General features: G+C 54.1%; 8 protein-coding genes across 8 annotated transcripts; 5 read left to right on the top strand and 3 right to left on the bottom strand.

The window, feature by feature from the left end:
- Nucleotides 1–761: 761 nt before the first annotated feature.
- Nucleotides 762–4,463, bottom strand: A1O7_00214 (uncharacterized protein; the record flags this gene model as incomplete). Its single annotated transcript, XM_007754256.1, has 2 exons — nt 762–997; nt 1,049–4,463. The coding sequence occupies 2 exons, from the start codon at nt 4,461–4,463 to the stop codon at nt 762–764; spliced, it is 3,651 nt and encodes a 1,216-aa protein (XP_007752446.1).
- A 1,460-nt stretch (nt 4,464–5,923) lies between these two features.
- A1O7_00213 (N-glycosylase/DNA lyase) lies at nt 5,924–7,213 on the bottom strand (the record flags this gene model as incomplete). The annotated part of the gene is made up of 1 exon (XM_007754255.1): nt 5,924–7,213. The coding sequence occupies one exon, from the start codon at nt 7,211–7,213 to the stop codon at nt 5,924–5,926; it is 1,290 nt and encodes a 429-aa protein (XP_007752445.1).
- Nucleotides 7,214–7,788: 575 nt separating this feature from the next.
- On the top strand, nt 7,789–8,798 carry A1O7_00212 (uncharacterized protein; the record flags this gene model as incomplete). Its single annotated transcript, XM_007754254.1, has 3 exons — nt 7,789–7,843; nt 7,911–8,164; nt 8,229–8,798. 3 exons carry the CDS (start codon nt 7,789–7,791, stop codon nt 8,796–8,798), a joined length of 879 nt encoding a protein of 292 aa, XP_007752444.1.
- A 99-nt stretch (nt 8,799–8,897) lies between these two features.
- A1O7_00211 (uncharacterized protein) lies at nt 8,898–10,883 on the bottom strand (the record flags this gene model as incomplete). The annotated part of the gene is made up of 8 exons (XM_007754253.1): nt 8,898–9,518; nt 9,571–9,645; nt 9,702–9,821; nt 9,872–10,195; nt 10,260–10,415; nt 10,464–10,560; nt 10,622–10,724; nt 10,778–10,883. 8 exons carry the CDS (start codon nt 10,881–10,883, stop codon nt 8,898–8,900), a joined length of 1,602 nt encoding a protein of 533 aa, XP_007752443.1.
- A 1,138-nt stretch (nt 10,884–12,021) lies between these two features.
- A1O7_00210 (uncharacterized protein) lies at nt 12,022–13,639 on the top strand (the record flags this gene model as incomplete). The annotated part of the gene is made up of 2 exons (XM_007754252.1): nt 12,022–12,100; nt 12,177–13,639. The coding sequence occupies 2 exons, from the start codon at nt 12,022–12,024 to the stop codon at nt 13,637–13,639; spliced, it is 1,542 nt and encodes a 513-aa protein (XP_007752442.1).
- Nucleotides 13,640–15,524: 1,885 nt separating this feature from the next.
- On the top strand, nt 15,525–17,408 carry A1O7_00209 (uncharacterized protein; the record flags this gene model as incomplete). The annotated part of the gene is made up of 7 exons (XM_007754251.1): nt 15,525–15,772; nt 15,825–15,930; nt 15,982–16,269; nt 16,315–16,459; nt 16,513–16,767; nt 16,822–17,163; nt 17,209–17,408. 7 exons carry the CDS (start codon nt 15,525–15,527, stop codon nt 17,406–17,408), a joined length of 1,584 nt encoding a protein of 527 aa, XP_007752441.1.
- Nucleotides 17,409–19,248: 1,840 nt separating this feature from the next.
- A1O7_00208 (uncharacterized protein) lies at nt 19,249–19,530 on the top strand (the record flags this gene model as incomplete). Its single annotated transcript, XM_007754250.1, has 1 exon — nt 19,249–19,530. The coding sequence occupies one exon, from the start codon at nt 19,249–19,251 to the stop codon at nt 19,528–19,530; it is 282 nt and encodes a 93-aa protein (XP_007752440.1).
- Nucleotides 19,531–20,208: 678 nt separating this feature from the next.
- Nucleotides 20,209–22,173, top strand: A1O7_00207 (uncharacterized protein; the record flags this gene model as incomplete). The annotated part of the gene is made up of 6 exons (XM_007754249.1): nt 20,209–20,236; nt 20,286–20,311; nt 20,372–21,508; nt 21,561–21,822; nt 21,878–22,089; nt 22,147–22,173. 6 exons carry the CDS (start codon nt 20,209–20,211, stop codon nt 22,171–22,173), a joined length of 1,692 nt encoding a protein of 563 aa, XP_007752439.1.
- Nucleotides 22,174–22,540: the final 367 nt, after the last annotated feature.

Here is a 22,540-nt window from a genome sequence, read left to right as displayed (position 1 = left end):
GGTGAGTAAGGTGAGTAAGGTGAGTAAGGTGAGTAAGGTGAGTGAGGTGAGTGCAAAGGGGAGTGGGAGGGTGAGTTTTTATAAAAGCGGCGCGGCGGGTGCGAGTTGCACGTGACCTGTGAGCAGTTTGTACTCATCTTCCGGTACCAAGAAAACGACACTTGAATTCAAGGCAAACACTTGGAACAGTTGACTCAACCTCTTCCATTTCAATTACATTACAGCATCGCCCTGGAGTCTCTACCTCTCAGGCTCTTGCTCTTGCCCTCTCTATTCTGGCTGCTCCCACAGCTCCAGCAGAGCCTTGTCCCATCGATGCTGTCTGCCCTGTTCACATGCTATCCACCTTCTTCGCTTCCATTGTCATCCCCCACTGCCATTTAAAGAGTTGATCCGGGGTGACGGTCCACAACATGGTATCAAAGACCCAGCCATAACCGCCATAACCATATGACACGACACATACGCCAAAAGCGCCTCGCATGCTATATGTTCCTCCCAGGTCCGTCCGAAAATGTTCAATGCAAAAGACTCGCTGCCCAGCAGATGGTATCATTAAGGAGTGTTCCTGCCAATCCCAATTCCCGAATCTATGCACAGTGCGCCGTTCAACTTTTGCACTCGACTGAGAACACATTCTGACCCAGCTTAACCTGCCTAAAAGCCGTGATCATCAACAAAAGGAAATTCGTCTGGGTATCATTGCATCATCATCGCATCCTTGGGCAGGCACCAAACGAGTCCCGTTTTGCCACCTGGTTTTACACCGTAGGTGCACCAGGTTGTTTGGAGCTCAGCCCGCCTAGCAGAGCCTCGGGGGGTACCCGATGGATGTTCGAATGCTTGTCCGTATACGGGACGCTGGGTACGGTCTTGTATCCCGCGCGTCGTCGCTGAATGCGATTGAGGATGATGCCGATTAAGATTATGAGAAAGAGTGTGCCGAGTGCAGCACAGAGGGCAACGAGGATGACTATACCAAGAGAATGGCCGCCACCTAGAACGACTAGTCAGTACAAGAAACAGAGTAGGATCGGGGACGACTCACCACTTCCTCTTAGAACGTTGTTGTTGGAGGTGAAGACTTGGCTGATGCTGCCTGGACTTCCGTCTGATGTCGAAGCCAAGATCAAAGGTTCCATATGGGTGCCGTTGAACAGGGCTGCTGCCGCATTACCAAAGCCAGTGATGTTCAGCTGGCCGCTGACCATCAAGGTGTAGTCGTTGTCGAGGTAGGGAGTGGATCGATGGTTCCTGGTCAACGGCATGATTTGCAGGCCACGGATGGTAGTATCCGAGCCGAAGACATCCGGGACAGGCCTCGCATCCGTACCGTCAATCTCGACCAAGAACGTCGAGCCATTGGTGGCACTGCCAGCTATCCACATGGTATTCGCATCGGCGGTGGCGGGGCAAAAAGCAGTTACTGGGCCAGGGATACCACTGACGGCTAATACATCCCACGTCTGACTTTTAGTATTGTACGTCGCGAGGGACGTTCGATTGCCCTGGACTGTCAAGTCGCCCGCGGCCAGAAGTTCCCTGTTCGATCTCCAGAACAAGGACGATACCGTGCCCTCCAAGCCAGTGCCGACTGGGCTCCACTGATTCGACAAAGTGTCGTAGCTGCACACAACCGGGCACGACAGATCCTGTGAAGTGCCTGAAAACGCTCCACCCACGTAGACGGCGGATGTGCCAGATTGTGGAGCAATGGCGTTGACAACCACGTTGGGCCCTCGCAGGGAAGCCGGTTGAACGTCTCGAAATGCTGCAGTACTCATGTCATACAGAACCAAGCCAGCCACGTTGGCGTTTCCAACTTGTCCAGAGACGTTGCCACCGGCGAAGAGAATATTTCCTGAGAGGGCCATCGCCACAATGGTGGAGTTTGTGTCTAATCCTGGAGGAGGTCCAGTCACTCGGTTGTTGTTGGAGAAATTCAAGAACATAAGATTCTCAATGATAGCACCACCCGTGGCAGTTGCGGCGAAATGACCTCCCATGATGGTCACATTCTGATCGTTTTCGGTGTAGTATAGGCCTGTTGTCACCCCATTCACGTCTTGGACAACCTGAACAGCTCGCTTCTTGGTGCTGGGCGGCGCATCACTTGATGTGATATCAACAGGAAGCTGTGAAAGCACGATCTGACCAGACTCTGATCGCATGCCTGCGGCTCCACTGACGGCCAACCCGAGGGAGTCAAGGGTGCCGGCTCCCAGCCAGGTGTTGTTCGGGAGGAATGTTGCAGCGAACAATTGACCTGCCAATGCTTCCTTTGGTACGTCCAGGTGGGCAAGCCACGCACTTCTTGACGGTACCCAGATTGCCAGTCCCGCTGCTCGGGTTGCAGGCGTAGACCCAGAGCTGCGGATCTGGTTGAATGGGCCGCTGAAGGCGATCACGGTCTCGGAGCCGCTCTGAGAGAGATTCAGCTGCATTGGCTCGACAGCTTCGACAGGTCCGTTCAGTCCAGCACCCAATGCGACCCATGTGTTCTTTGAATATTGGTACGCTGCAACATTGCTCAGTCCGTTCATATTGTTTCGGGCAACGTTACTGAAGTTGCCTCCAACGTACAGAAAGTCGTCCAAGCTATAGACGTCGCTGACGGCGGAATTAAGACCACCTCCAGGCAAAGAAGAGGCGTTGTTGTCGCTGAAACCCATGATGTTTTCAAAGACATCGTCCGAGAAGCGGCCAGCTACGTACAGCGTGTCATCTTTGGCTGCCATGGCCAGCACGTTAGCATTCGGCTTGAGCATGGTGCCAGCATTGTTAATGGCATATTCTGAGAAGTCAGCGGTGGCATAGTCGATGGTAGTGTTTTTGGGGTCATAGTCGAACAAGCCATTGAGACCGCCGGTAGTTGAGCCGGTGAATCCAAATTTCACTCGAGATGCGACCACTAACTGGGCTTGTTGCAGCCCCGATGGTCTGAGGGTCACAGATGGTCGGAAAGATGTGGTGGTGGCGTCGACATAGCCTTGAAAGACAATGTCATACTTGTCAAAGTTATTTGTTTGGAAGAGAGTGGTGCCAAATGTCTGCTTGCCATCCTGCGTCAGACTGCCAGTGACGTTAACAATAGCACGTGCGGAGCAAGAGCTATCCTGCAGACAACCTGGCGTGTAGACAATAATCGAGTAGTTTCCGCTCTTCTGCACATTAGGCTGGAAGATGATGTTTGCCGTGTTTACGTCCTCTGGGCCAACCACGACCGTGAGGTACTCGGACACGCTTTGCAGCGAAGGAGTGGTGTACCATGGTCCAGTCGCAGTCGCGGTGGAACCCAGGCCATCAGCCTGGCATGTGGGTTCATTGAAGGACTCGATAGCGTAGGAAAAGATATCGTTTTGGAATAGCTCGATGCCACCGAGTCCGGCTCCATCTCCGTACCAGTCCGAGATGTCGATACTGAAGCTGTTCATGCCGACCAGGTTGACGAAATAGAAGTCCTGATATGGCTGTGTCGCGTTATACTCGGCCAGTGGACATGTTGATTGGCAGGCGATGAGATCTCCTGTAGCTCGATCGGTGGTGGTAAGGTTGAGGATTCCGTTGAGCGGGTGCGCAGTAAATCGCCAGGTCTTTGTGCCTCTCCCAGCTTGGCTCGTCTGCCATAGTCGGAGCCTGGTGGGTTCAAAGCCAAATCCAAAATCAGCGCGCCATCTTCCCGGCGTAGCGTCAGCCAGCAAGAAGTCTGATGCTGAATTAGAGTTATTCGATGGACAGACAATGTTGTTACCCGTCGTCGTATTTCCTTGGGCAGAGATGTTGGCGGTCGATAGGTTGATGACTTGAGTCTCGGGATCGTTCAGAGACGAGAAAGTGACATTGCCCAAGCCTGTGAACGAGCCTCCGAAGACAATGTGTCCGTTGGGAGCTTTGGTGATGGAGCTGACCGGGCCATCGAAACCTGCAAAGGGCAAGCTGGACCAGTTCCCTGCTGCCCAGCCGATCGCGTTTGTAGAGTTGCCAGCGTCGAATGCACCACCAACGTAGAACATCGAGTTGGCTTGATCACAGTAGAGCGCCGATACCGTTCCCTGCACTCCTCCAATCGCCCGGACCTCAAGAGTGGTGGCGTTCAACAACGCCAAAGATCGCGCCGCGACACCCCCGACGCTGGTAAAATTGCCTCCCACGACAATCCCCATCAGTGTATCATTAACCACCAGCGGACACATTGCTTCGATGCTGGCATCTGTAGAGGAGAGCACGTCGAATGCGCCGTTCGGTAATTGTGACAGTACTGATTGTGTGCCATTGTTATTATATCCCTGCTGCTGCCCGACCGACGTGTAAACCGAAATGGCATCGAAATTGCCGGCAAGTGTGACCTCACCGAGCGACTTGAGGTCGAGATTAGGCGAAGGTACTGATTGAGAGATGGCTTGTGTTGCAAACAGGAGGAGAGCGGATGCCGCCTTGGGGCCGAAGCACGACAGCAGATGCATCTTGGTGTGCAAGCTGTGTCTGCGCCGTGGCGACGAGACGGAGAAGGTGTTGTTACGACGGTGAGGTTCGGAGAGGCATGAGTGATGATGCAGGTACAGTGTACGGTAGATCGGAACTTGGACGACTCGAGCTTCTAAAACTGGATTTTCGGAGCTGGGGGTCGAGCGCGGTGGGATTTAGCTGATGCTAGACACGCGTGGATGAGATGGCGCAGGAGAGCAGGGGTCCCTTAAAACAGAGTTATGGCGTGTGTTTGTATCTCACAGGGCCACCCCGGAATTGTGATTATGATAACGAGACGACGGACAGGAAAGAGCGACAGTCGTAGGAATAGTGATTATGGCGGCGCAGATGCAGGGAGTGGGAAGGTGAAGTTGTAGATCCTTGCAACGAGAAGCTGCAAGTGACGAAAAGAGATTGTCCGCCGTGGCTTGAGGATGACGAGAAGGACTTGGACTTGGACTTGATTTCTGGCCCACGGCCCGCTGGGCAACCACCTGCAGCAGTGCGGCTGGAAGAGGAAGAGTGTCAAGAACCAGGCGAGCTGCCAATCTGCCACGATTGGCTGGCGTCACCCAGGAACAACTGCAGACCCCGCAGCGAAGCTTTGTTCCGTTGCTGCAGCGTCGGCATTGAAATGAGCGGTGCCCATGGTGCCCAGCCGTGTCACCCAGTCATGCTGCTGGAATGCCCCCGGCCACAATTCCAGGGCTCACCTGTCAGCCTGTGCCACCAATAAGCCTCCAGAAGGCCTCCCAGACCGCCATCGACTGGACAACAGAACGGCCACAGAATCTTCTACGCTGCAAATCATGGCGACACAGACTGTTCATCGAAACCATCCATCTCTGAGTGCGAGATAGCCTGTCGGCATGTCAAAATGACGACGTCGACTTATTCTTCTTCTGTGGTTTGAAGTGCAATCTCCCCAAAGGTCTTGGTACCCGGATCTCAGTGGAATCTCCCTCCGCTGGCAATGGCTGGTTAGCGTACGAGTACTCCGTACCAAGCAGGTGTTCAAGTCTATGCGAATTTGAGTTGTGTCAGTGTGCGCACTCGACACCTTTTTCGTAGGGATTACCTCGTACCTCCGGTTGACGTTCTGACCGTACCTTCGTGGGTGCAATTTGGACCGCATCGCAAGGTTAGCACCCTCGGTTACTGGAACACGGTCGTCATCTGGCAGGGGAGTCCCATGCATGAAATGCGTTTAGCGAGTCCCTACGACAAATGTCAAGCACCTTGAAACCCGTGATTTGAAACACTGACACATTTCTCCATAGCCAAACACCTTCCGACAGTGATGAGAAATGAATTACTCGAAAGTGTTTCGACAGATCTAAGATTCCGATGCCACCAGCGACGGAAGTGTTTCGATAAATCTATATTTCCGATCCCAGCAGCGACGGAAATGTTTCGACAGATCTATCTTCCGATCCGACGAGTAGCCGCGACGGTTTCATCGTTTACCACGACGTCGTCGTTTGACCTTCTCGCTAGCACTCGTGGTGATCTCCTCAATCTGTACCACAGTTTTCGCCTTTTCATCCTCCTCACGCTCTCGCTTCAGCGCACCCCGCCGTACCGTCGTTTTCTCAACTACTTCAGCCTCATCATCATCCTCCTCCTCCTTCTTCACAGGGTCTTCTTTCATGCCCGCCTCCACCTTTACCTCTGTCTTCGTCGTCAGCCTCTCCGCAAACGTTCTCAGATCCGCCGTGAAAAGCACACTGTGCGCCCAGCCGGCCTCCTTGCCCCAGATTTTGCGGAAGTGATTCGCAACCGTATCATACGTCGCTTTCGTCATGCTACTGTTCTTGCCTTTCGCCAGCTTGTAATCCCGCTGCGCGATCTGCAACACGTGTGTATCCACGGGCACTACTTCCCCCCAGCCCAGTCCCATGAGACAGACACAGTCCGCGACCTTTGGTCCCACGCCTTGCAGGTCAAGCAGTTTCGCATGCGCGACGCGGTAACCATCTCGGCCTTCTGGTTTCATCTCCCCAGCGGGCGAGGGCCTCGAAGTGCCATATGCCGGCGCCTCCGGATTGCGCAGACTATCCAGCCAGCCAGCGTCTCGTTCTTCTGCGACCATCTTGGCCGTCTGATAGATGTACTTTGCTCTGTAGCCGAAGCCCAACTCTCTCAGATGCGCCTCGACGTTCTTGCCCGTCAACGCCGACGGCGGCGGGAAGTCATGGTACGCCCGCCCCTGCAGCGTGCCGATGTACGCCCCATAGTGCGTGCACAGCTTGTCCACCATCTGCGATATCCTGACGATGTTATTATTGCTGCTGCATATAAATCCGATCAACGCCTCCCAGGCGTCTTGTCGCAGTATCCTGACGCCCGTAAACTTGGGCGCTTTCTTGCGGAAATTGGCGTCCGAGGCAGACCACTGCGCGTAGAGCGCCTCAAGGTTCGGGTCGAGGTTCAAGTAGTATTGGAGCAGGGCTTTCGTGTCGTCGTTCTCGACCTCTTCCCCACCGGCGGTGGTCGGCGGTATAGATGAAGGAGGCGTCAAAGGCGCTTCGAAGGTCGCAGCTGCAGCAGCAGGCCATATCGAGCGGTACTCGATATGTGATTTGTCTGGCTGGGACAGTTGTACGATGCGGCCGCGCAACGTGCACGCCCAGGTCTGGTCGTCGCATTGGCGCCAGCGGAAGGACTGCCCGCAGCGCAAGGTGGTTGCGAGACACAGCTCGGTCAGCGAGACTGGCAGCTTGCGCCACTCTGTTATTCGTGTCATCTGGAAAAATGTGGATGTGCGAGATCTGCACTGTGTAGAGTCAAGGAGATGGGGTGTTTGAGTTTGGGAGTGTCGATGTGGAGCCTCCCTGGCCGCGAAGATGCGCAGCCGCATAATTCTTTGATTGAAATTCGAAGCGAACGCGAGTCGCGTCGCGCGTTCTCCGTGTGCGTGTGGCGGGTGGGCTCGGCCAGAATCTACTGCACTCCATACACCACGAATACTACATTCCTCCCGACAGCGTAAGCATTCACAATGAGTATTCTGATTGAACCTGTCCCGTGATTACGCCTCATGAAGACTACCGGATACCAACAGCACTACTTACTGCGATTGTCGCCGTCCATACTAGAAGCAGACCTGGCTCACATCCTGCCTATCCGCGTGATCCTCCTCATCTCCTACCCTTTGATGTCTATGTCCTCGGTTATGGAAATGTTGGAGATGGAGCGACGTTTCACGCGGGGAAGCCACCGATGTATATCCCAATGCCCATTCCAAGTGTCTCATAGGTATCAGTCTCATATTGAAAGTAAGATCAAAAGGCCGGCAGATTGCAGCTGAATGAATGAACGATGTCGGCTCCAGATCTATCAGGAAAGGGGGCAATAGTCACGGGCGGCGGTTCCGGTTCGACTTCTAACCCGTCCACAACCCCCGAAGACCAGCTCCGAGGATACTGACTGATCGATCATAGGCATCTCGCTCGCCTTCACAAGACATCTATACCAAGCCGGGTGCAGCGTGCTGATCTGCGACCTGGGACTGCATCGAGAGGCCCAAAGCTGGCTCGAATCTCTTCCCAAAACAGCCGATGCAAAACCCCGGGTCGTCTTCACCAAAACAGACGTGACGGATTGGAAGCAGCTTGAACAAGCCTTCGACGTGTATGCGAAGGAGTTTGGAGGAGTGCCGCATGTCCTATGCCCCGGCGCCGGTATTTACGAGCCGGTGAGCCTCCCTCCGCTGACGCTTTCCAGTATCGAAAGCTCCCATAGCTGATCCTTGTACCCAGTCTGCCCCTAATTTCTGGAATGACAAGGACGACGACGGCTACAAGATCCTGCGCATCAACCTCGAACATCCCATCAAGATGTCTCGCATAGCGATCAGGCGATGGGTCCAGGCCGGTCAACCGGGAAACATCATCTTGATATCCAGCACCGGCGCGCAGAAGGCAAGTATTCTGACACCCTTGTACGGCGCGGCGAAGCAAGGGATCAGCAACTTTGCGCGGGCGATGGCACCCCTCGAGAAAATGGAGAATATTCGAGTGACTGCTGTGGCACCGGGACCGACCATGTCGCCGCTAATGTATGATCACCCTGAAGCGATTCGGTTTGTGGATCCAGAGAAAGACAAGCTTGCCAGCACCGATGAGATCGCAAGAGGCATGATGGCGTTGTGCTTCGACGGGGAGTTTCCTGCTGGTACGGTCCTGGAAGTCACGCATCCGGACCATTGGAGGGAAGTGTCGTTGTTAAATGATCCGGGACCGGGTGCACACGCTTTCACAAGCAGGAAGGACGACGCTATTGTCGATGTGATAGCTGCACTTGACGAAGATAGGGCGCGGAGGAAGTAAAATGGAGGCTACGTATCCAAAGCTGATGCCGGACTATTTTTCCTCCAACCCTCGTCTCCTGTACCGAGAATATATTGCATGGCCCTTCCATTCACACGCTCAAAGCTCTGATCTCTTCTCTCCTTGGGGCTGGCTGAATGTAGCAGCCGCGTCCCTGCCACTGACCACAGCCTCACCATGGATCACCACATTGTCATCAATGATGGAGTTGCTGAAGATCAAGTACTCGTATCGTCCCTTCCAGAACCAGTATACTCCAGCGAAGACCACGACGCCAGCCAGAATCACAATGGCCCAGTTCATGTTGGCGATCGCACCCGCCACCGGGACATATTGTGGGAAGATATAAAACAGGATCACGATGATACTCCAGAGAAGGCTTGAGATGTTGACTGCGTAACCCCATCTGCCAAGATCGAAATGCGGTCGCGGTGGTAGGTGATGGCGGCCCCTGAGAACGACACAGAGGATGGGAATGCAGTATGACACTTGGAGAGCCACGCCGCCGCCAGAGATGATGGCATAGAATGCAAGCTGGCTCCCGAGGACAAGGAGGCCTGTGAGCAGGTTGAGCACGATGAAGCCCATCAATGCTCGTAAAGGCATTTCGAAACGCTTGTTGACCTGAGCAAAATAATCCGACCACGGGAACGCTCTGTCGCGCGCCATGGACCAAGCGAGTCTCGATCCCGCCGTGTTCATGTTGACGATGATGAGATACTGCGTTCAGTCAGTCGAGCACGTCTGGCACGGAACGGTCACCTTTTCGTACGTTCAGTCCCATCATCATGATTGCCACCCATATGCCACCCCCATACGTAGAGTCCAAGACGTCCATGAACCATGCCTAGGGAAGAGTCAGTCGACCAAGGACTTCGTTGAAGTCTGTGCTTCTGTACGAACCACGTAAGATGAGGTGGCTTCCAGATAACTTTCCCAATTGGGGCCGACTGTGTAGCACATGACAATTGCTGAAAGCCAGGCAGTGACTCCTGCCCATACCATGGACCAGACCATGACTCGCTATCACATCGTAAGCACACTCGAAATCCAGCTTGGGCCCAATTACGTACCGGAGCATCGCGCGAGGCGTTCTTCATCTCCTCGGTTAAGTGCATCACGCCGTCCGTGCCGTAAAGACCATAGATCGGCACGTACATGCTCAGAATAAACACCCAGCCCTTGGGACCCCAGCCTGAGGTGTTGAGAAACTCAGTGAAGACAAACTTGGAACTGTTCTTGTCCGCGAGCACCAAGAAGACTATAGCCCAGATCAGTGCATTCGAAATGTTGAAGAAAGCACCAAATAGTTGCAGAGCTGGGAGGTATTTCGGAAGCAAATTCGACACAGCCGGCGCGACTAGGAATCCGGAGTAGATGAGCCAGGTCATGTATGGCTAGGACAAGGTCAGCATGCATCAGTCATGGCTATGTACGTTCAAAAGGCAAGGGAAGCCATACCTTCCACTCTACATTGGGATGAATAATTTCAACGAGTGCCGCCACGATTTCCGCACTGTTCAAGGCGCAAGAACTCGAGGTTGAGATCTCGCCCACCAGAACGCACCACCCAACAAGATACGACAGGAACCGGCGGGACTTTTCAGGGGCGACAATCTACAGCGATCAGCCTCTCATTTCTGAAGTGAGCGAGGAAATCTGTACCTGAGTATAGAACTGCTGTCCACCTGCCGTAGGCCAAATGGAGCAGTACTCGGCCAGTGAAGCCATAACCAAGAGCTGCCCGATCGTAACGACGACGCTGCATTGGGCTTTCGTCAGATATACGGACAGTGGGGGGTGTGCTGCGCCCATGAACTCACGTTCCCCAGACGAAGCAGACCGGGCCGCCCAGCGTAAAGACGTAATAATATAATACCACGTTGCACGACCAAGAGCATAATATCGTCGTCTGATATGCCATCACTGATCGAGCATTGTTAGTTCGATCGCCCGGTACCCCTTCGTGGAGCACTCACGACTCCAAAAGTTGTATCTTCGTTTGAGCTCCGGTTTGTGGCCGAGGCTGATGAGCCGACTCTCATCGCTGCTCAAGCCGACGTTATCGTCTTTCTCTGTGTCCATGTTCGGCTGCTCATGTGGTAAGGCTTAGCTCTGTGGTCAACAACCACTAGGTGCAGAAAGCCAGCGGGCGTGCGTGGTTCGACTCATGGAATAGGGTAGAAGATGTCTTTGATGAACCGCGACGGATTCGACCTTTGAATTCAACAATGGACGTCTCGAAGTCAAGATCGGATTCTTGGATGAAGTCGAGGGTGAGGCTAAGTACACGTGGAGGTGCTACTCTCCCTTCAACCACCAGGATGGGTTTAGCTGCCTGCGCCTATCGAGGCTTGCTATCTTGCTGGCGATGCCTTCGTGGTGCCCATGGGAAATGAACAGTAGATAAGGAGAGGAGCCAAGTGCTTGGTATACGTGAAAGCATGATAACATCATAACATCGTGGTGGAGGGTCTTGAGAGCAACGGACCGCAGACGAATGGCTTAGACGTTCAACAAATGACGAGCTTGCACGGATTGTCGACGGCGGCCCCGGCGAACGGAGACATCCGGGTTTCTCTTGCCTTTTAGCCAGTCAAACGCTAGCTCATTCCCTCGGCGCCTCTCCTGCGAGTCCCAGTTCCCAATTGCATGCGGAGGGTGCAAGAGGGAGTTCCGTCGCCCACAAAGAAGCGAAAGTAAGAAACTACCGCAAGACCGACCGTTAGCCGCGTACCCCAGATTTTGGGTGGAGAGCAGCATCTCCCTGGCATACCGGTACACAGTCCTTGATAGTGCAAGTAGTAAGTATTTTGTGCAGGCACCGTACATCAGTTTAAGCCTCACAATCAGTCCTTAACGTTCCTTGGGAAATGCTTCGGTGTGCTGCCTCACTGCCTAAGCACCCTAATTGGCAGGGTGGACGGGCCTCGGGGGCCTCTTAGGCTTAGAGAAGCCTAGAATGATGATGGGGGAAGCCGCCCATCACGTGCTGACGCCCCAATCAGACAAGCGCAGCCACGATAAGCTCAGCTCCACGGCTCTTTCCAGACCAACCGCGCAAGGAACACTTCGTTCAGCTCTGACGTTCCGATGACTGAAACAATGAAATTCGCCTGTCTGCTCATTCCGCAGCAAGATGACATGAATGTTGGCATCCTTTCCAGCACTGCGCAGTAGCAGCTGTCCTGCCCTGTCCTGCCCTGTCCTGCCTTGCCCTGCCATGGACGCGGTCAAGACCGAGGAGTCAACGGCGGCAGCTCAAAGCTCAGGCTCAAGTCCGCCAGCGACAGGTCCACAAGGTGCACATTCGCAATCTCCTCTGCACCTGAGGAACATGTTGGAACCGTGCTGGAGAAGCTAACCATGACCCGTCAGATTGCCCAACCTGTGTTAGAAGGCGCATCCGCTGCGATAGATCACTTCCTACGTGCATCAAATGTGCGAAGAAAAGCCTAGTTTGTCCGGGCTATGGCCCTCGACTGAGATGGGCCAATGGTATAGCCGTTCGTGGGCACCTCAAAGGTCGCACCACGCCACACATAGAGAAACCACCGAAAGTCAGCAAAGCACCCTCAAAACTCTCGACCTCGCCGAAATCCGTGAAGTCCTCCGGCACCGATGATACTCCAAGAACAGGACCCGGCATAGACCCGCTGGAGGAGCTCTTTCCTGGTTTTCCAGACCCCTCCACTAGATCTCGCTTGCTCAGTTATTATGACCAACAAATTGCGGGTCTGATGGTGTGGATTGATTCCGAGAAGAACGAATATCGTCGCCTGGTCGTACCACTGGCAGAGCAACAACCGGTATTGCTTTTAGCCATTCTCGCCATCTCTGCTCAGCACCTAGCCGTCACGACAGGCCAGGAGACGAGTTTTCCCGCACGAGCCCGAGACGCGGCCGTCACGATGATATCGAAGCAGATCCAGCAGGTTACCGGCAAGCTAGCAGCCGGCTTCGATCTCGGCAGTCAAATTGACCCAGACACCGCGGTCTGGATGCTCGCGTCAATGTTGACTTTGGCCAACTATGAAATGTCCGAGACGGAGACTGGAGCGGCGGCCGCCGACTCTCACAGACAAGCTGCTAGGACATTGGTGAATGCTCTTGCCACCACTAATCGCGAAACCAACGCCTTGTTCAATTTCCTCCGAAACCAGCTCGCCATCTATGATATCCTGGCCTGCACCACAATATTCGGAGCCATGAGTACGGTCGAGGTTATTCTCCCTGCACCGGATCATTCCAACCTCATCTTTTCGGAGTTCTTGTCGCTTCTGCACAAGGTCACCATTTGGTCACGACAGCGGCATGAAAAACAGTTCTCGGGGCAATTCAGCCTCATAGACGTACCGATCACCTCAGTCGATGTACGTGCGGGATTTGAGCAAGCGCGAGGATCGACCTTAATGGCTGCTGGCATCCTTGCTCTGCCTAGGGACGCAAGACGACGCGATTTCGTTCGAATCGTTGACATCTACCACCACGCTGCACTGCTCTACACCTATAGGGTCCTCTTATGTAGCCACGTTGAGCAAACCGAGATCAACGCCGCGGCAATGCTCCTGTTCGAGAGGCTGGATCAACTTGAAGACAAACCGAGTTGCATGCAAAATCTGCCGTGGCCTGTGTTCATCGCAGGCACCGAATGCCGTGAGGACCCGGCGCGACAAGCTTTTGTAGCGAAATTGTACGAGGACATTGCTCAAGATATGGGCTTCAAATACTACATCGGAATTCTACACTTTTTGCAAGACCTCTGGTCGAACAGGCTTACCGACTGGACGGATTTAGCTCGCCGCTACGAAGCCAACGGCAAGAAGATCGTTGCTGTCTGAGGAAGCTTCTTGACCGGCTATTCCGTAATCGACTTATCGCGTTATGTCGTTATGCCTGCATTTCCTCATGCTTTGCCCAATCCATTTCCGCCAGATGGCTCGCAGCTATAGTCGACATTGAAGCGTTGGCTGGGCCTTACAGATCCCGCTCCAAGAACATCAAAGCACGGCATGGTACTATACTACCATCGATCCTTGCCAACCTCTTTCCTGTCGAATCAGGAATGTGTTTCCACGCCAATGTCGAGTTACTTGCGCATTCCTTCTGGTGATATATGCAGGCACCTCAGTCTTTTTATGGTTAGTGCTCTGTTTGCGCGCATGCTCATGAACGCTGACCAAGTGGGCAGCAAAACGGAGAACTATACATTAGGGTCATGGCACAGCCTCCCAACCTAGAAGCAAGTTGTGGGTCAGTCGCGTCGGCCGCAATGGACCACGGCCTCCCTTTCACGACAAGCAGACCGAGGCTTGCTTCACTTCTTCCAGCAACCTTGACAGCTCGTCACCTATACCTACGAATTGCGTTTGCGTGAACACGCTTGATAACAATACGCGTCCAGCACCTGCCAAACTGCACCCGAATTTGTTCATGCCACAAATTGAAGGATGCCGACAGGACTAATTAGGCATTGAACCGAGATGGCACTTGGGAAAATACTAACGATATCGACCTTGATCGGTACCACTTCATTAGGCTCTTAAGCCAAGATGAAACCCGCTTGACGGAACCTCACGCTCCCTCCCAGGCTGGGTGCTGAACATGGGCGTGCAACCCCCCCCCCCCCCCCCCCCCCCCCCCTTCCCCCGGGGCCCCGCTTTGAACCCTGCACAGCTTCTGATTCCTGGACACAGTGGATGCAAGCAGGGTTTCCGAGCTGCAGGACTGCTGGAAGAACATGTGGCCTTAGGGGGTCCACAAAGACATGAACATTCAACATCTGTGTGCAGAGTACGCTCTCGAACTAGATAGCTGACCAAGAAGTTGGCTGGCCGGAAAGCATGCGGAGGAATGCAGCATGGACTCGACCGGTGCGACCTTTAGTGTCTCGAGTGTGCTTTCGGGCTTGGCCTCCGGTGAGACTGCCAAACGGCCGTCTACGCGTTGCTGTCTTCTGCATCCGGTATTCAGAGCTGCCAATAACTCGGAGAGGCATGTCAATCGGCTCCTGGGACTATTAGACAGCCTTTCGTTCCGGCAGGTTACCCCCTTTGCACGGTGATGTCCAACCTCCATATCTCAATATATATGTATTTTCCTGATGTTGAGGGTTCAGCCCAATCATAGTGGAGAAGGTCGTATCACGCCTAAACTTCATCAGGACATTGTGTAGAGAAAATAACGTCAAGCACCTTCTCTCGCTCAGGATGGTGGCCTCAACACGAAGCAAACTGCTGTGTCAGCAGGCATAATTGGCTGCAACGCCTACCACCTGCTGCATTAGGCATCTGATGAGAGAGCTTTGAGGCTCGGAGAGTCAAAAATCCTGAATCAGGCCGGTTGTCAGAGCTGGTCCGTCCCGCTACAATTCAATACGCCATCGTTCTGGAATCTCCAATTCGCTTCGTTCGTCCGTTATCAAGTTCTCCACGCCAGAAACGACGGAGGCGTGTCCAAACACCGTGCCATCCTGCGCGATGTGGGACACAGAGAAGCAATGGATACATTGTTTACTAACTCGGGATGTCACTCCAGGAACACAGCAAGCTAAAGCATGGACGATCCCGCAAACTCCTGTCACCAGTATCAGATTCACTTCCATTCCTTACCCCACCCTCTTAGACAAGCTCGACATCACACACTCGCCCTGATCTTCCCAGGACTGGGATATTAAGGTCTCGGTCGCTGCTCTCTCTTGCCAAGAACCCGGACTGTCTCCTCACGATGGTTCTCAACCGGGTGTTCAACCAGCCTCCTGTGATGCATCCCAAGGCGCGGCAGGATATTACCCGCCAAAATGTAGGAGAGCTTTTCCAGACCGCGGCCTTTCGAGACCTTGTCGCCAACAGACTCGCGAACTCTGTCAAGATCCCGACGATAACCTATGATGGCATGGGGCATGTCGGAGAAGACTCTCGCTGGGACGTGTTTTACGAGTTCTCGGATTACCTGAGGAAGAGCTTCCCAAGAGTGTAGGCATTTACAGCCTCCCTTGGCGTATCATTGCTGACAGCATGTGCAAAGTTATGAGTCTCTGACGGTTGAGACAATCAACGAACACGGCTTGCTGTACACATGGCAGGGGGCACAGGAGGACATGAAGCCACTCCTGTTCATGGCACATTCCGATGTGGGCTGAACCGCCCCGAGGTCCAGTGGTCACAGTCTAACCTGTTTCCAGGTTGTCCCTGCTGGTGAATCGACAACTGAAGCTTGGACGTATCCTCCCTTTTCAGGATATTACGATGGAGAGTACATCTGGGGTCGGGGCTCCGAGGACGACAAGTCGAACTTGATTGCGATGCTGTCTGCCATCGATTGCTTGCTCGCATGCGGCTTCGCGCCGAACCGGACCGTCATCGTCTCCAACGGTTTCGACGAAGAGGGCGGAGCGGAACAGAGCTATGGCGCCAGATGTCTTGCAGAGACTCTACTGGATAGGTACGGGACAAATGGCATCGAGATGATTGTAAGTCTGCTGACAGTGTTGGTACCTGTGCTGACGGACACACAGTTCGACGAGGGCATCGCGGGCGTTGAGAAGCGTTTTGGCACCGACTTCGCACTGCCTGCGACTGCCGAAAAGGGGTACATTGACGTGACCGTGACTGTCAACGTTCCAGGAGGCCACTCCTCTACACCACCCGACCATACAGCCAGTCCGTGCCCCCAACAGTCTTGTACGGGGAAGGAAAAACTGACCTTGGAACAGTCGGCTATCTGGCTCAGATTGTTCGACTCATTGAAGATCATCCCTTCACCTCGCAGCTCGTTCGGAATAATCCGACGCTCACGTACCTTCGACAGGCTGCACTCTATTCGAAGGCGATGCCTGAAGACCTGCGACAAGCGATTCTAAGTTCCCAAAGCCCCAAGAAGCTCCTGGACTATATGGACAGCGATCGTGAAAGACGAGCCATGATTAGAACCTCGACTGCAGTTGACGTTATCCAAGGTGGAGACAAGGGTAAGGCGACAGCCATAACAAATCGTTCTCGCCGCAATGACTAAAAATCGTCAGTCAACTCGCTCCCCGAGAACGCCAGTATCCTAGTCAATCACCGCATCGCCATCCAAGACTCAGTCACCGCCGTCAAGGACCATTATATCCAACTCCTCGGCCCTTGGGCCAAAGAACGCAGCTTCAAACTATACGCTTTCGGCGCCCAGAGCCCACCCGAGAATGCTACTTTGACTGCGCTCAGCAATACTTCTGACTCTGGCGATCTCACACTGACTGCTCATTACGAACTAGAGCCTTCTCCAGTGTCGAGCGCCGAAGATCCAAGATTCGCGTTGCTGGCTGGGACGATCAAAGGCGTCTTTGGGGACGATGTCGTGGTTGCTCCAGAGATGCTAACAGGTAAGTGAAGTCGTACTGACCAAGTGCAGATTCTGACGTCGCCAGGCAACACCGACACGCGATATTATTGGGATCTCTCGCCCCAAATATATCGCATGTCACCCTGGCGGGCCTGCCACGATCCTCGTGGAACTCGCATGCATACGGTCGACGAGCGGATGCCGATTAAAGGTCTCATGGAAATGGTCCACTTCTACCACGAATTCATCCGCGTCGTCGACGAGGTGCGGATAGAAGATACTTGATCCGGAGATGCCTGAAGCCGCAGAGACTGTGGTCCATATTTGCCTTAGCAGAATGCTTGGATCTACTCAGCCCAAAGCTGTCAGCCACACTATTCCAGTCGACATTGTGCGACGCCGTCCAGACGAGATCGGTAGTCCAGACGCAATTGCCTGGAAGCTACACTGGTCGTCAAATGCGCACGAACCGAACCCAGTCAACCCGTGGTTCTATAGACGGCAAATGGACGAGGGCCCAGAACCGCATCACATAGAGCTGATGGTCAACAAACGCCAATAGCGCTCCAGGGGCAGCTGACTGCAAGAACACCTGATCCTCGTTGATCGACATGAAGAGCTTGGACGTGTAGTGGTCATGCAGCAACACCCGCTCTGCCGGGGCTGAAGGGGTGTTCAGAGAGCTTACAGTAACAGTCGGCTGCTAATCAATCAACAAGCACAGTACCAACCGGTTTGGACACAAATCTCTCTCCTGGGTGGTCGGACACTTATTGTTTCCAACCATGGACTGGACGCAGACCATATCATGAGCCGATCATGCCGTTCTTGCTCCTTTCATGCGCCTGGGTTCACAAGTGAGTATCGGCAGGCAGCTTGGTCTGCTTCGGACCTACGGCCATCGAGGGCGCGTCATGGCATTGAGATATCATCGAAGTTCAGGCCAACAATTTCAGAGGGACAAGCTTGCTGATTGAAAGTGCCAAGGCATGATTGGTATTTGTATTCACGGTTACGTACAGACGTCAGACACTTCATCGCCGTTGCTCTCGGGTCTCCAAATCAGATTCCCAGGGTAGGGTACGTGTATTTCACGTCTCATCGTTTTGGGTCCAAGCCGTCACATTAGGTTCTTGCTTGAACTGTGGTCTCTCGCGGCCTGACCTGCTTTGTGGAAGGGCGAGAAGAGTAGAGTGGACGAGACACCTACGAGACGCAGGAGTGCCTGAACGACGTCTTGACTGCCAGAGACTGCCTCGTAGTTGTCTCTGGAGCTCAATACATCAAATGTCCTTCCACTTGGAATATAGATCTTTGACCGAGCGGGGTCCCGAGACTTGTGTACCTCGAGGGTGAAAGTAGCCCGAGTGACGAGTGGCCGAAGATAGTACCCAGGTGATCGCAACAAGGCGGATGGAATATCCTTCTAGAATCCGGGGCAGAACCGCCGCGTTCCTCGCACGCTGGGTACGGAGTACGAATACGCTGTCTCGCTCTCTACTGGACGGCAGATGGTGATAACTAGAGGGCCCCAGCCGTGGAGGACCGGACGTGGACATCGCACTTCTACCCATATCGAGGTAAGACAGACATGCAGCTTTGTCACCAAGCAATCACTCAATGAGTGAGCTGGTGGCTGGCTTGACCCCGTTAGACCACGCAACTCATGTACGTTGCTCAGGTCAGAAGGGTGGCAGTTTCAGGGACTCGATCTTGCAGTCGGTCCACGGCACGACCACGAGTGACAGGCACTAATTATTGTAGCATCTGCAGAGTGTGCCCTTTATGGAGCCCCCTCCCGGCATTGCGCCCAATTACAGGGGGTCCTGTAGGGTCGCATTCCTCACTCAGGCCGTCCCCGGGCACGCAAATGCAACCATCTCCCACGGCAAAGCGGTCGTCATGGAACGCGATCATGGTCGAATCAGCCACCCCGGATTCCCCCAGACCCTCGCATATAAGTTGTGCAGCGCTTGCTGCCTGCGTGCCAAAAGTTAACCACCAAAGCTTGTCGTTGCTTAAATACTGTAAGGGCCGCTGTTCACTCGCCCATTGCCCTAAGAACAGCGATTCAAAAAATCCAGCTTTTTACAGTGCCAGCAATCTCTGGTGGCTTCTATCCGACATGGTGAAGAACGCTGTTGTCATACCCGTGGCGGTGCTTGCATCCATATGCGTCGTCATGTTCGTCTTCATCTGGTGGTGGTTCCCCAGGCACTACAGAAAGGGTGTCGCGGACGACATGAATATCATGGACGGGGAGCGGGCGGGCAGGGAGGCCACGTACGCGGGTATGGAGGGCGGGACCACGGAAGCAGAGAACAGGCCAAAGACACTGGAAGAACACATCGCCATCGCCAGAGCCAACATACGACGCGGCCATAATCCAGCAGCGACGCCGTATTGAAGAGTGTCTCAAGGGTACGAGCTCGTCTCGCGGTCCAAAAGTCGCTCTCCTCGATGGAACTCCAATAACTACCCGCTACCCACCACGTACACCAAGATCAGCACTGTGCCGGGCCTGCAACAACATGATAGCCAATTCGGCAAAAGGGCACATAGGTTTGGGGCCCCCGACTGGGCACAGCAGGATTGTTCGCCAGTCGCAAGCAGACTGACGAGCAAGAGGGAGGGCGTTGAAGCGAGATATTATAAGGAGGCGTTGAAAGACACCCATCCGTGGCAGCGCAATTTCTGTGCCAATGGTCTTTGTAGTCTTCAAGTTTGAAGCGCGTTCGTTCTGTAAAACAATGGAATCGAAGTAGGCTGCCATATCTTCCGCAATTTTGTCAGGTGAAAGTGACTTTGAACTCGTTCACTTCGACGTTCCTGTCAAGCATTTGGCCGCCAAGGAAATTGAGGCGGAAAAAGTTCAGGTTCTCCGAGCGGCGACTGCGACTGCGACTACGACCAGGGCTTTAACTACGTGAACTGGAATCCACGCCAGGAACAGACACATCGGTTTTACTTCTACACGCCATCCAGCTGCTTGATCCATTCATTCTCGAGTCAGAAAAGGCGCTCTCTTGACGTGTGGGAGGTACGCTCTAGCAGAGCTTGCACTTTGCCCTGACTTGCCGCAACCATGAACGGGGACAACTACTCCTCGAGAGGTAACAAGCCTGACCCAGACACTCTGCCTTCCCACTGACAGTTCTGCAGACTCGGGGCGCTCTCGAGAACATCACGTATGAGTATAATCAGGCTCCAACCCACGCGTGCCGTCGCACTGACTACTCGTTCCACAGAGTTCAAGATACGACCGAGACGACCGCAGAGATCGCGACCGCGATAGGAACCGAGACCGAGGCGAGCGCAGACGGTCGAGGTCACCTCACCACAGATCATCGAGACGCGACCATGAAGACTCGTATGCCTCGAGTCGAGATTACCGGGCGCGCGAACGAGAAGACAGATACGGCTCGCGGCGAGATGATCGCGAGTGGGACAGAGACAGAGGCCCGAGGCGTCGCGACGATGACCGTCCACCTCGCCGAGACCGTGACCTCTTCGATGACCGACGAGGTGGAGGTGGAGGGCCAGGTGGAGGCGGTGGTCGTGACCGTGACCGTGACCGCAGCGGACGGGAAGATCGCGACGAGTTCGCGGCGCAAGCACGCGGCCAGAAGAACAGTCCTCCTCCCAAGAAACGAGAACCCACGCCCGATCTGACCGATATCGTACCCATCCTGGAGCGGAAAAGGAGGTTGACACAATGGGATATCAAGCCTCCAGGCTACGAGAACGTCACCGCTGAACAGGCCAAGATGTCGGGCATGTTCCCCTTACCGGGCGCTCCTCGCCAACAACAGATGGATCCCAGCCGGTTACAGGCATTCATGAACCAGCCCGCAGGCGGCGCCACTTCGACCGCCTTGAAGCCCTCCAACTCGCGCCAGGCGAAGCGCTTGTTCGTCTCCAACCTACCCACGACCGTCACCGAGGAGAGTCTGATGGCCTTCTTCAACCTGCAGCTCAATGGGCTGAACGTTGTGAAGACGATCGATCCGTGCGTACAAGTGAACATTGCGGAGGATCACAGTTTTGCCCTGGTCGAGTTCAGGAATCCTGCCGACGCGACCACCGCGTTGGCCATGAACGGCATCACCATGGAAGAGCATCATACCGAAATGAATGGAAATGGAGATGCGAACCCAAAGGGATTGGAGATTAAGCGACCAAAGGACTACATTGTGCCCACGGCCGACGATGATGCATATACAGATGGCGAATTGTCCACCGAAGTGCCTGACACTGCGAACAAGCTGGCTGTCACGAATCTACCGCCTTTCCTGACCGACGATCAGGTCCTGGAATTGTTGAAGGCGTTTGGCGAACTCAGAGCATTCGTGCTGGTGCGCGATAGCGACGCTCCGGAGTCGAGAGTAAGTTCATCCCGTCCTAGGCCGCACAGAGACAGAGCTAATAGTTATCCAGGGAATTGCTTTCTGCGAGTATAACGACCCCTCCGTGACTGCCGTTGCGATCGAGGGCCTCAACGGCATGGATCTAGCCGGCAACGCCATCAAAGTCACCCACGCAAGTATCGGTTTTACACAAGCCGCGGGGCTGGAGATGGGCGTCAATGCCATGTCCATGTTCGCCGGCACCACATCTGACAACATGGAAGATGGTCGTGTTTTGCAACTGCTCAACATGGTGACACCGGAAGAGTTGATCGACAATGATGACTATGAGGGTACGTTTAGCCTCTCGCTTGTATTTGTCCCTTACTGATTTTGGGTTGCCTATAGAAATCTGCGAGGACGTGCAAGAAGAATGCCAGAAATACGGCACCGTTGTCGCCATGAAGATCCCCCGCCCGTCCATGGGCAGTCGGCAGTCGGCAGGCGTGGGTAAGATCTTCATCAAGTACGAAACGCCCGAAGCGGCGAAGAAAGCATTGCAGGCGTTGGCGGGTCGCAAGTTCGCGGACCGCACTGTTGTTACTACGTATTTTGACGAGGTACGTGCCATGCTCATGAGTTGCGAGATTGTCATGCTGACTGCTCTGTTTGTTCAGGCGAGCTTCGACGTGAATGCCTGGTGAGGTGAGCATCTCAGATACCTGCGAGATATCAAATGCGGGCATGATGCCACCATGCTTGTTAGCTCCTCTGCTGCGCGTGCCCTCCACGGCTGCGGTAGCCCTCGAGGACCGGTATGTGACGGTTGCAGTGAGCATGCGAAGGTCGGCCCCTCCATTCGAGATCATCAACAGTGACTTGGTCATGCCACTTATAAACGCACGCATGAGGACTGGAGTGTTCGAGCAAAGCAACGTACCAGGAGCGCCCTCATGAGATCTTGGCTCGGCAGACACCAGATTCCGCCATCGCACTATGTACCTACCTATCAGATGAGATTCGCCTTAAAACCCCTGGCACATAGCACATCTCTCCACACGTCGGGCTAGC

This window comes from Cladophialophora yegresii (assembly GCF_000585515.1).
Source record: "Cladophialophora yegresii CBS 114405 chromosome Unknown aczIN-supercont1.1, whole genome shotgun sequence".
In the NCBI taxonomy this organism is placed as follows: Eukaryota; Fungi; Ascomycota; class Eurotiomycetes; order Chaetothyriales; family Herpotrichiellaceae; genus Cladophialophora; species Cladophialophora yegresii.
This window is presented reverse-complemented; position numbering and strand designations above follow the sequence as displayed.